This window comes from Lingula anatina, chromosome 10 (assembly GCF_051362555.1).
Source record: "Lingula anatina isolate TDL-2025a chromosome 10, LinAna3.0, whole genome shotgun sequence".
Classification (NCBI taxonomy): domain Eukaryota; kingdom Metazoa; phylum Brachiopoda; class Lingulata; order Lingulida; family Lingulidae; genus Lingula; species Lingula anatina.
In genome coordinates this window covers 19865488-19878050 of record NC_141776.1, presented here as the reverse complement: position 1 = coordinate 19878050, position 12563 = coordinate 19865488, and the positions used below count along the sequence as shown (strand labels likewise).

At 39.0% G+C, this 12563-nt stretch overlaps 1 protein-coding gene across 3 annotated transcripts in view; it reads right to left on the bottom strand.

Annotated features, from left to right (window-relative positions):
- LOC106161428 (dynein axonemal heavy chain 2-like) overlaps window positions 1-12563 on the bottom strand; it is a 45119-nt gene that overhangs the window by 5909 nt on the left and 26647 nt on the right. For 2 of the 3 annotated variants that reach the window (XM_086996695.1, XM_086996697.1), the window contains exons 55-74: window positions 12410-12549; window positions 11908-12040; window positions 8984-9129; window positions 8412-8622; window positions 7954-8070; window positions 7531-7672; window positions 7019-7208; window positions 6306-6402; window positions 5871-6035; window positions 5367-5492; window positions 4774-4989; window positions 4329-4479; window positions 3845-3994; window positions 3355-3487; window positions 2905-3049; window positions 2333-2532; window positions 1535-1661; window positions 1012-1198; window positions 573-778; window positions 53-178 (exon numbers count right to left, since the gene is read on the bottom strand). In XM_086996695.1, coding sequence (XP_086852821.1) covers window positions 53-178; window positions 573-778; window positions 1012-1198; window positions 1535-1661; window positions 2333-2532; window positions 2905-3049; window positions 3355-3487; window positions 3845-3994; window positions 4329-4479; window positions 4774-4989; window positions 5367-5492; window positions 5871-6035; window positions 6306-6402; window positions 7019-7208; window positions 7531-7672; window positions 7954-8070; window positions 8412-8622; window positions 8984-9129; window positions 11908-12040; window positions 12410-12549 — 3108 coding nt within the window. Of the gene's footprint in view, window positions 1-52; window positions 179-572; window positions 779-1011; window positions 1199-1534; window positions 1662-2332; window positions 2533-2904; window positions 3050-3354; window positions 3488-3844; window positions 3995-4328; window positions 4480-4773; window positions 4990-5366; window positions 5493-5870; window positions 6036-6305; window positions 6403-6598; window positions 6619-7018; window positions 7209-7530; window positions 7673-7953; window positions 8071-8411; window positions 8623-8983; window positions 9130-11907; window positions 12041-12409; window positions 12550-12563 lie in introns of all 3 variants that reach the window. The other variant, XM_086996696.1, reaches the window with a different exon arrangement.

The following is a 12563-nucleotide window of genomic DNA, read 5'->3' as shown; positions in this document are numbered from 1 at the left end:
TTGACTCCCCCCCCCCTCCCCTATCCTATCTTCTAGAGCCCCTGTTCCTCACCTCTCTGACTCCCTCTTTGATCATCCTGGTGGCTATAGGAGCCTGTCCCTGGCCTAGAGACAAAGCATGGAACCTGTGCGCCATACCACGCGCCTCCGCCAACTGTAGCAGAGAACTGGTGGGGTCCTGAGGAGTGAGAAAAACATTTTATAATATTTATATGCAATTATATACAATTATCCTCCACCAACTACAGCAGAGAACTGGTGGGATCCTGAGGAGCGAGGTAAACATTGTTATAATAATTATATACAATTATATTATCAACAGAGAGAGTTGAAAAAAAACTTTTTAAAATATGACAAAAATTTCAAAATTAAAAAGAACTGTCTAGCACACAGACAGATTTTGACATTGCTGGGTATTTCACATTTACTCAATCATGACACTATTAATAAATAATATGAAAGACTGCAATAAGATCAATAAATTTAAGTTCTGTATATCAACATGATGGGGACATTGACAACACACAGTTTCTAAATGCTGTCAACTAACTCTGTCTCCAGGTGACACCTACCACTCCAGGTGAGAGCACAAAGATCAGTGGAGACTTGGTCGTGGAATCCTCCACCACTGCCTGCATGTCCAATACTGGTGGCTCCGTGAACTTTGACCCCAAGTTGTTGATGATAAAGGAAGTGGAGCAGAAAGACACACGGTCAGGTCGCAAGGAACGCACAATCAACATGCGCTGGAGCTCGTTGCAGGAGTTGTCCCATTCACCTGTTATATAATAGAATCATCAGGATTACCTCATCTAATGAAGATTTGGACTAACTATATAAAAGAAGAACTGAGAGCAGAAAGGAAAGATTCCCTTTTTTTTTCAATATCAAGGTTTAACTTAGTCTACAAAAACTGAGCTGTATACATACATAGAAGTAAAGAAGGTAAAATGAAAGAGATAGAGAGAGAAAGTTAGAGAAAGAGAGGGAGGAGGTACATGCAGATCTTACCAGGCAAGGCAGCAGTCTCAGGCTCAGAGCTGGTATACCAGACATTCCAGTCCCGTGGATACTGTTCAAAGGCCTGGATGATGCCGTGGAAGTTGGTCAGTTTGTCCAGCTCTGTGATGTTATCCCAGGCATTGTCATTAAGCCACTGAGAGCAGGGGTTGTCCATCTGGTTTTCTCTGTCCATCACCTAGACCATGATATTATATATGATTTTTATCTGGGCTTAAAGCTAAGCTACATAATATCTCACATTGCTCAAAGACATTGTTACAACAAATTAAGATCACTACCTACAAATCTGATGTGCCCTTTCAATAACTTTAAATGCAAATGAGGAACAAGTGGCTTACATTATATATTAACTATATTCTAACTGTATGTCAAATAAAAAATCTCTAACTATCATAAGTATGTTTCACATCCTCTGCTACCACACATATCCAATAATTCATAGTCTACAACTGACCAACACATTTCTTTTCCATTATTTATTCACATTTTTCTTTGACTGGGTAAAACCTACCACTCCGCCCCTGAGGAAGAAGGCGTATTCATCCATGTTCAATTTCCCAGAAGCCTCCAGGATCTTGGCACACATTTGGAATGAGAACAGCAGCTTGTGACGCTCAAATAGACCACGACATGTGTACCTGGAGTCATAGAACATTCTAACTGTTGACATCTGACATTATTGACAACATTGTCCTTGGCTTTTAAGTGACACACACAGAGAGGAAATCATGGGAGCTGCTTTAGATTTAGATCATTTATGTGGAGTAAGCCATTTTACATATTTCTAATTGCTTATTTCCTTTTCCATATTTTAATAATTTTCCATCTAAAAAAAGTGACTATATTTAAAGAAATACCATTACTGATACAATGCAACATGTCTATAATCAAACTAGTTATTTCAAATACAAACTGCCTATGCAATACCTCATTTTAGATTCTCTGTAACATTCTAAAAATACACTGAACATATAAGTTAAGCAGCTAGTCACCTGTACACAGCATAGGTATGGTACTCTACACTCACCTGTACACAGCATAGGTATGGTACACTACACTCACCCGTACACAGCATAGGTGTGGTACTCATTCAGATTAACAATCCTCTCCTCTACACTCACCCGTACACAGCATAGGTGTGGTACTCATTCAGGTTAACAATCCTCTCCTCTACACTCACCTGTACACGGCATAGGTATGATACTCATTCAGGTTAACAATCCTCTCCTCTACACTCACCTGTACACGGCATAGGTGTGGTACTCTACACTCACCTGTACACGGCATAGGTGTGGTACTCTACACTCACCTGTACACGGCGTAGGTGTGGTACTCATTCAGGTTAACAATCCTCTCCTCCAGTTTGGAACTTCTCTGAGACTTGTCAATGGACAGGTTGAACAGTTCAATGTAGGCGTCCAGAGAGAACTGGTACATGGGGTCAATACGGCCCATGTCATTCAGCACAAAGAACAAGATGGATGCTCTCTGGGCACATGGACGGTAACCCTGGAGTGGAGACAAACCACAAATATTAAAATATGCCTGCATGAGAAATTCAGATTTTAGTGAAAATTACAACTTTGTAGTCAGCACGATTTTTTTTCATTTAACACACAAATATATGGAATACTGTTAAATCAATAAAATAATCCCATATTGGTTCTTAGCACGCATCTTCTGCCAAGTTATGTGCAAAAACTATTATAACAAAGAAAAATATTAGCAAATCATCTTAAGAATACATGATAATAAATTTAACAATCAGTGTAAAAAAAACAAACAAACAAAGTAGCTGTTTTTCCTTGTAGCATTTAATAAAATGCTCCATTTATTTTCATGTCTTGCTTCATAATGGTTCAAGACTGAAGGAAAGCATACCTCTCTGGCAGCGTCAATCTTGACCTCTGTGAGCTCAGAAATCTGGAGCTGTTCCGTAACTTCCTGTGAGGTGGTCTTAGAAGTCTGAAGCGTGTTCACCAGTTGTTCATCATCCAGCAAAGAACCTTTGGTCTCATTCAGCAACCTGGGGAAACATTTATACAGTTTTACAACTTGATGTGAGCCTGATTTAAATATGTTTTATGTGTAGGAAAGTGTCATTTCAAAATTGAATAAATCTGACTTTAAATCTCAAATTACAATGACAAACAGATAAAATTATCTTAAATCTCAATAAAAGATTTTATGGCACTGAATTAACAGTTAATGTGAAAGTAATTAAACTCAACTCTTACCTTAAAAATAAAAAAAATTCAACAACAAAATACTATTAATAAAGAGAATGACAGAAATAATATCCTCTACCAAACCTTCACAAGCAAATCTCACCTCAGAATCTCATCTTCCAGTTCTGCAATTTTCTTCTTTCCAGCAGCAATGTTGATCACCAAGCTGTCCTTCTGTTCCTCCAACTCTGGTCTCTCTTTTCTCACCACAATACCCAACAGCTGAGCCTCCAGACCTAACCAGAATAAACTGAGATTAGAACTCTGGACACAGAATAAATGAGGTTAGAACTCCGGACAAGTTGACACCAGACCCTATGATTATTCATAAGCAATGATTATTTAGCATAAACTTGGATTTTTTTCACCATTGGCAAATGGCCAACTCTGTTGGAGGCCTTCTTCACAAAACAAATTGTTGTTTATGATTCAACTACCAAGCTAATGAACATTTTTGATCACTTACTTTGAAATATTGATATTTTACCTTAAATATTTAGTAGTCAATTCAAGCTGGTAAAAACGTATAAATATATTGTATTCAGTTGAAGAGATCTCTGAGTTGAAGTTTTCTTAGCCTATCATCTTCTTACCTTGCTCCTTGACAGCAAAGTTGACAATCTGTGTCTTGGCAGCAATCTCTGGAGCATAGTGAGGGTTGCTGAGCTTGGTGGTGATGTAGAAGCGGAAGTCAAAGTTGTACTCCACCTCTTTGTCTCCCAGCTTGATCATCCAGGCGCCACCTACAGGAGAAAGATGAGAGCAACTAAAACAGACATATGTTAGAACTGAGATGAGAGCAACTTAAGAGACATATGTTATAGCTGTGATACGTGGGGATATCCACGTGATATTAAACTTTATACCTATTCTGTTCATATACTGTTCAATTATCATTTTTATTAATATTCTAAATACTTATCCTGTATTTTTTCTAATTTTCCACATAAAATGAAGGAAATTCTCCAAAAGGATGTCAATTCATATCTCATATGATTAAGGTTATAACAGACTACTACAATGCTCTTCATCTTCATAAAAACCCATATGAGGCTATTCTGTTGTTAAATATCTTACCCATCTTCTTGACAGCCTTGGTCAGTATAGGGTCCAGTGAGGGGTCCAGTCTCTCCTGGACATTCTGCAGGACAACAGGCAGTCCGTACTGGACACTGGTCTCCAGAGTTCTCATGTAGTCACTCTGCTGGAGATCTATGATCTTCAGACCCTAGAACACATAAAGCAAGAGACTGTCTCAACTGCTGCAACTGTCTTAGCTACACAGTCTCAACTACTGCACTATGAAAGTCTTGTAACAGTGTCATACCATCTTGGTCCTATCACAAATGACTGATAAAATTTACAAGAACCAGGGGAAAATTGTGTTCAGACAGTCCAACAGGACAGGCAACAATTTTAAAAAGTGCCATATTGATATTACATGCAGTCAATCTGGCTTAAAGTCCTTCAGCCAAGGAAAATTTTCACAACAGCATGTCTGTTGGATCCAGAGTTTTCTCACCTTGGACATCTCCATATTCTTGATCCACTTGATGGCCTGCCCCTGGGGGTCCACCATCAGCGGCCAGCGGTTCCCTCGGGTGACGATGACGCCATTCTCCGTGGAGAAGGCATCGTTAGGAAGTCCCTGGATGTTCCAGTCTCTGACCTGTGTTGGTTTCACCATGAACGCACAGAAGTCAAAGTCAGCACAGCACGGAATCTGGAGTTTACTGATCTGGAGGTGGAAAAACACGGTACTTATTAGTGCTCACTATTTGACTGAAATCAATTTGTTATATTGTCAAAAACAATGTTATGTTGACAATGATTGAAAAGATGGAAAATTCCAAAGCTCTTGGGATTGTGTAAAAGAGTGTTTCCTAAGCATATTTCAGTGATGTTCCTTGAAAAAAAAATCAAATATTTTAACAAGTTTGTAGTTCATTTGACAGTGGTGATAAGGCATACCACATACAAAGCCAATATTTTTACAGTCACTCCTTGTATTAAGTTTACCTCTGTCAGCCAACTCTTGGTCACCATAGCCAGTATTGATAAGTTATACCACATACAAAGCCAATAGTTTTATAAGAACTCCATGTATTAAGTTACCTCTGTCAGCCAACTCTTGGTCACCATAGCCTCTCTGTACTCAGACAGGAAGGGTCCCATGTAGGAGAGGAAGCCTGCTGCTACCAAACAGTCCCCTACCAAATACCCCATAGCTTCTTCCAGTTCCTAGGGGAACACACAAATATCACATAGCATTATTAACTTTTAGGTTATATTCAAATATCATAAATAACTTCAAAACCAAATTAGTTTAAATGGGTGTGAATATTTTTTATTGACAATGAAAATATTATTACCTCTGCATTAATTTCCAAGTCAAGATATTCAACTCTGAGGGGAGAATGGAGGGGGGGGGGGGGGGTGGAGAGACAAACAACTTTCATCATCTCAGTGTTCTAATAGACACTTATCAGACATGAACTTGGGTTGTTAGCAAAAATGATGACTGAGGGAATGGGGTGCTTTAGGCAGAAAACCGCCAAGAAAAAAAGGCAGATAAATCCAAATTAAAAACCTTAGAGAAAAAGATCATGTCTAACGTACCCCGACTGTCTTCTCCCAGCGCACTTTCTCTCCTGCCAAACCTGACACTAGTTTTGCTGCTCTGTCCAACATAAGTTCTGTCTGCTCAGCTTTCTTCCTGAGGTCTTCCTTCTGAGCGAGCTTCTCGTCATACTGCTTCTTCAGTTCTGCCATCTTGGCTTCAACCTACAGGAGAGCAATGACATGTACAATTAAGAGGTAAAGGAAAGTTGACCTAAGTCTAGCAAAAATGATGTTTTAATACTTCTGAGAGAAGCAATGAAGCTCAAGGCTGATGAGGTTACTTTCCTTTTTAAAGAATACTTTTAATTTGAATACAGGAATTGCACATATTATAAAGTTACATTATAAAACAATCCAATAAAGATACTGGTAGAGAGAAAGAAAGAAGGAAAGAAAGAAATGTATGCCACAGAGCATATTTTTGGTTCCAACCTCTGCCAGTTTGTTCTTGGCATCAGCCAGGGCGGCTTGTTTCTCCTTCAGAGTGGACATGGCGGCATTGAGACGCTGCTTCTTGGGCTCCACAACCCTGATGACAGGAGGAATTCATGTGAAATAAATGTCTAGATTTATCCAAGACCTCAAATTTAGTCTATATGAGGACAATAGCTCCATCTTGGAGTCAATCTACTGAAAATACAGGTAGTCTAAGAACTCTACTCAATCTTGTAAATTGTCTGATTACTATGTTCATTTTATATCTATCAACCATTAAGTCGTTTTACCTGTAGATCCTGCCATACACCTCCATGGCTCTAACCCACATACACAGAGACTTAGCTCACCTGTAGATCCTACCATACACCTCCATGGCTCTAACCCACATACACAGAGACTTAGCTCACCTGTAGATCCTACCATACACCTCCATGGCTCTAACCCACATACACAGAGACTTAGCTCACCTGTAGATCCTACCATACACCTCCATGGCTCTAACCCACATACACAGAGACTTAGCTCACCTGTAGATCCTACCATACACCTCCATTGCTCTAACCCACATACACAGAGACTTAGCTCACCTGTAGATCCTACCATACACCTCCATGGCTCTAACCCACATACACAGAGACTTAGCTCACCTGTAGATCCTACCATACACCTCCATGGCTCTAACCCACATACACAGAGACTTAGCTCACCTGTAGATCCTACCATACACCTCCATGGCTCTAACCCACATACACAGAGACTTGGCAGCCAGGGACACACGACCAATGATTTCAGGCATAAAGTCAGGTTGAGCCACATACTGGCCAATCTTCTTCAACACGCGGTCGGTGATGTTGTCCTTGTCAAAGTTCATCAGCTGTTTGATGAAGTTACCATCACCTGAAAATAAGACAGGGTTAGGAAGGAAGACTGATATGTGAATACCCACAAATTTCTAACACCTTTATTTATTTCTCCCACTGGAATGAGGTGACAGGTACTCATGTACAGGCTGCTGTGCCACCTGTTGACTCACTCACTGAGGGTGACTTCATAGAAACCAAAATATTGGAGTAATAAATACTGAAGATATTCTTTACTTTGCCTTAAAAGTGCAATTTAACTCCAAATCCTTCTACAAGAAGTGCCCCTAAAGACCAATTAAGTTTTCTAGAATTAAGGTAGTTTAAAGACCACCTAACAGAGAAGTGAGTTCAGTTACCCAGTTGTTTCTTAGACTCTGCCCAGGTGGGTTCCTGTCCTCTGAGGATCATCACAGCCTCCATGACCTTCTCTACCAGAGGTGGAGGACGTCCATATGACTTGATCTCTGTCATGTCTTTCTTGTTCAGAGACTCTAGAGCCTGCAGGTAGCATGTTAGCATGATATTAGAAGATCTGGCATGCTTTATTGTTAATGACATAATATATTAATTCATTTATTAACAATGTGCAGGGCTGCAACTCACTGCTCTGCCTTGATTTTAGCCTATAAATTGTGCATCAACAGAGATAAATTTCAGCCATTAGGTATGAAACAAGAAATCAACAAATATAAGGCAATGATAGGCTCTGCGACCAGCATGTTCTGTTTCAACAGAATTGACAAGCTTAGTGACCAATGTATTCTATGACATGTTATTACCTTGACAGCTTCCTCCAGTGCAGGGAGAGCCTCGTCCAGGTCATGTTGGGCCAGGTCAGCCATATGTTGACACTTTACTTCCTCTTCTCCAATCTTCTCACTCTTCTGGGCTACAGACTGGAAGGCAAGAAGATACCGTAAAACTACCTCAGATTTTTGTACTGTTGTCTTAACATCTCACTCGACTTCACCAGATTAGTAAAAACATCACCAGAACCAGATAGAGCCTCGATCTGTTGTCTTCTTTAATGTTTTCAAATTAACCTTTTTTTTATCAGAAGGTACTTACATGCGGCATTAAATGGTGAAAACAACAGGTTCGTAAGAACTGTGTAAATATTGGACAAAATGTGAGCATTATTAACAAGTCTCTGAGAACAATCTTTTGCAGATCCCCCCCCTCCCTCCCCTCCTGATAACATCTGGAGAGCACCCTGTGTGTCTACACCACTAGCTACCTTCTGCTGTTCATCAGCCTCTCTCTTCTGCTGTACAATCACCACCAGGTACTCTTCACACTCCTTCTGGAACTGTGCCACCTTGGTCTTGGCCTCCTCCAGGTCAATGGACATCTTCTCCACCTTAGTACGAGTGTCGTCAATCTTACTGAGGCCGTTCTTCAACTTGTTACATGCATCTCCCAACTCCTTGTTCTTCTCTGCTAGGAGCCTGGAGGGATTAGAAAATGAACAGCAATTAGATATAGTAACTGTAAGTTTAAACAGGAAATAAAAAAAAATAGGAGGGCTTGGTAAGATGTCAAACTCTCTTCCTATCTAATTCAAAGATAAGGGGTAACAATCATTGGTGTGGTTCCTATTTGTAGTAAGATTGCAAAAAAAAAAAAAAATCATTTATTAATGCATATAATGAGAAAATTTTATAAATATATGTTAAATTGAGAATCTATACACCTCAAAATACTCACAGCTATTCAAGATTTATTATCAGCAGATCGACACTTTTTATATCAATAATCAGCTTAATTTTTTACAACAAATACGCAGTGGTCTAAGGTGAAGGTACTGACTTCTTGTATCCAGCCACCAGCTCCAGGTAGTTGGTAGGAGTGACATAGTTGTGCCTCTTCATCTCATTCAACATCTTCTTGCTGTAGTCTGCGACAGACCTGTGCATAATGGCAAACACCTTGGCTAGACTGGGCTTGAGCTTGTCCTAGCAATAGATAAAGACTACATGTAAGCTGGCAGCATGGTATACACTTCATGTAAGCAGACATGTGTGATGTCTCTTGCAATTTAATATTGTACTTAGTGGTAAGTCAAAGCCTTGTTTCATTGCTAATATTAATAAAATTCCACAATAAGCATTAATGTTTTATATACTTTTTGTATAAAATAAGCAGTGAGTGCAACGTTCATAGGTGCAACTAGAAAGCATTCTTTTCTCAAACTTAGCATTTTCTCGATGAATTTGCCTTTTACCTGGACCACAAAATTGAAAATAATCTATATGTAAGACGTATGCATGAAATCTATCATGATATTAATGCATAATCACACTTTACATTATACCATACTGAAAACATGCAGAATGATTCACAAAAACCAATCTATTGTTACTTAGAGTTATAGGACAAAACATCAGGCCAGTAGGCAGGGGAGAGGTTTAGGAGAACTGGAGGGGGGGTCAGGGCATGGGGTTAAGGGGAAGGGTGGGGGCAAGGTTAGGGTGAGGGGGGGGTCAGGGCATGGGGTTAAGGGGAAGGGTGGGGGTAAGGTTAGGGTGAGGGGGGTTCAGGGCATGGGGTTAAGGGGAAGGGTGGGAGCAAGGTTAAGGTGAGGGGGTCAGGGTATGGGGTTAAGGGGAAGGGTGGGGTCAAGGTTAGGGTGAGGGGGGTTCTGGGTATGGGGGGGAATAAAAAGACCCTTTTGGTTGAAAAGTCTCTGAATCTAAATTTTGCCTTGGTTTTATGCCAAACGTAAATTTGGGTCAACAAAAAAAAAAAGTAAAAAGATCTACCTTTTTAACAAAAGAACCCCCCATGTATAAATGTCTGGCTACAGACAGGCCTGAACTCTCCTCTCCACACTTCTAACCCTACTGTGTCATGTCCTGACCAGCTATTTTATCTTCAAATCTCTATAAAAGCGCTATCCACCACCTCTTAACCCCAGCTAATCAATAACCTAGCTATAGAATCTACATCAATACAGGAAGTAGTTCCAGTTAGTAGTAGTAATAAGCTTTAGTTGCTATATTAGTCTACATAGAATATAAAGAACACCCTACACCAGAGATAAATTACATCAGCTGTTATGCACTAAGAAAACAAGCAGTTATTTTTTTTTTCAGTCAGTAGTAAATATTGAAAATGTTGTATACCACCAATATGTCAACATCTGTATAGAATGTCTGTATCTTCAGATAGACATTAAAATATTGAAGGTATGCATTTTCAATAAATTTTCAACTGAAGAAAATAAGCTGCTCTATTCTTAACCCTTCACCGCTAAACATCACTCCACATCATATTCTAAAAACATAACAATTGTCACAAACAACAGCACAAGTAAACAAGAATCATAAAACATATTCACTATGATATTCAAAATAGGTCAAATACATCATCCAAATTAATACACATGGAATCCTGGTAATAGATCAGATTTGTTTTGAGCATTGTACATCACACAAACCATATTGAACCATCACAAAATATAGAACAAAACAATATTTTTTTATAGAAACAAATCAGTTGAGACATGCATCATGCAGATTATAAACTGATTAAAATAACTTGTATTTTTGGTAAAAAACATGCTACCTAAACTCTACCTAATCCTAATCATTAGCATGCCGCAGCAGGATTATACATAAATCTAACATGCATACTATTCTGTCTGTTGGATCCTAGAGTAAAAATTCTATCTACAACTCAGAAAGATATTCACTGAGTTTCCCATCACAGGTGTATACATGATGATCTAAAATTTTAGGGTTTATTCCCAAAGATATCTCATAAGATTACCTCATAGTGAAACTAAAGTTAATTGAAATTTTACAAATGAACATTTTTCCCAAGAACATAAATGTAAATCAAGTTAGACAGAAATTCAGTGAACATCTCTATAAAATCTGAAAATATGTGATCCTTATATGAGTCCTATCTATCTACTGCACTATGATTAAAGAATGCAGCAACTCAATGCAGATTACATGCATTTCTGTAAAATATTTTTATTTGACTCACTCTTTTTTCCTGCAAAAGAGAGCAATGTGACAAGTGTGAATAAAGCTTGGAGACTACAACAAAGATGACAACAATGACATTTAACAACAACGACACTCAGCTGCAAAATATGTATACAGCAGACTTCTTTACAACTTTGACAACAAATATAGCGTGATTGTTAGTGCAACATTAACAACATTAATGTGAACGGCAACAACATGGTGAAATTATGCTAGATCTTTGTATTCAAACAAAACATTGATATTTTACAATAAGTGTGAGAGATTTAGGTGAAGTGATGCAACATTAATTTCATTTATTCTACAATATATATAAACATTTAAAGTAATGTGCTGCAACATGGTGGAATAATGTAACAAAACACTATGCAAGATGGTAAACAAAAAAAGTGTACCCCCCCCCCAACCCCCCACATCCCACCTCTTCTACTTTATGGAAAAGTGAGTATGTCTTATGTGATCATATTATTATATTAATTCATACAACATAACCACTTTATTCTCAATTCTTCTCAAGTATTATCCCTCCACATAAGCCATCAGTTCTGTACTGAGTCCCTTCAGACTCACACCAAGAACTGCTAGTTTCTTCATATACTAATCTCCATATTAATGGGGCCCTGTTCTCATAGGCAGGCAGATATGGAAATTAGACAATGAACAAGATGGCAAGTGGTGGATCTGAAACTCTCGGTAGAATAGAGAGAAAATGTATGATGAATTCCATGGTTCACTCACCCCTTCCTCTCCGCCCAGGTCCACCGTCTCAAGGTACTTGCCGGCCACCTCCAGCAGTGCGTCTAGCGGCCACTCACTGAACCAATCAATGGTGGTACAGTTTACAAAGGCTGGGTACATACGGATACGGTTCCTGTAAGATACAGATACTAATAGATAAGATTCTGTTGTAGACAAATGCACCAACAAAGTGTGATTTTAAGTGTTCCATAATGATCAACACCACATACTACCTGCTACAATGCAGTCAAGGCATCGTACCTGATTCAGTATCATTCACAGTACTGTATCATTCAGCTATATCTATATATAATCTATACACCAGCAAATTAATGCCACAGAATCTTCAACTGCAGAAGATATCAAATGGTATCTTATTTTGAGAGGTGTGTATTGACTTTTGTACTATTAGAACAGTATTGTATCTTTGCATCCATATATCACAATGTGTCTGTGTGTGTGTGTGTGTGTTTATATGTGTGCATGTGTGTAGATGCATTACCTGAAAGGCTCTCCCACTGGACTCATGCACAAAATCACGTGCAGATTAGCACGCACACGATCAATGAGGAATGCGAAGATGTTAGACGGCGTATCATCTATTCCTTCTTTCTTAGCTATGTCAGCCAGAGCAGTGCGCACCTGAAACAATTAGG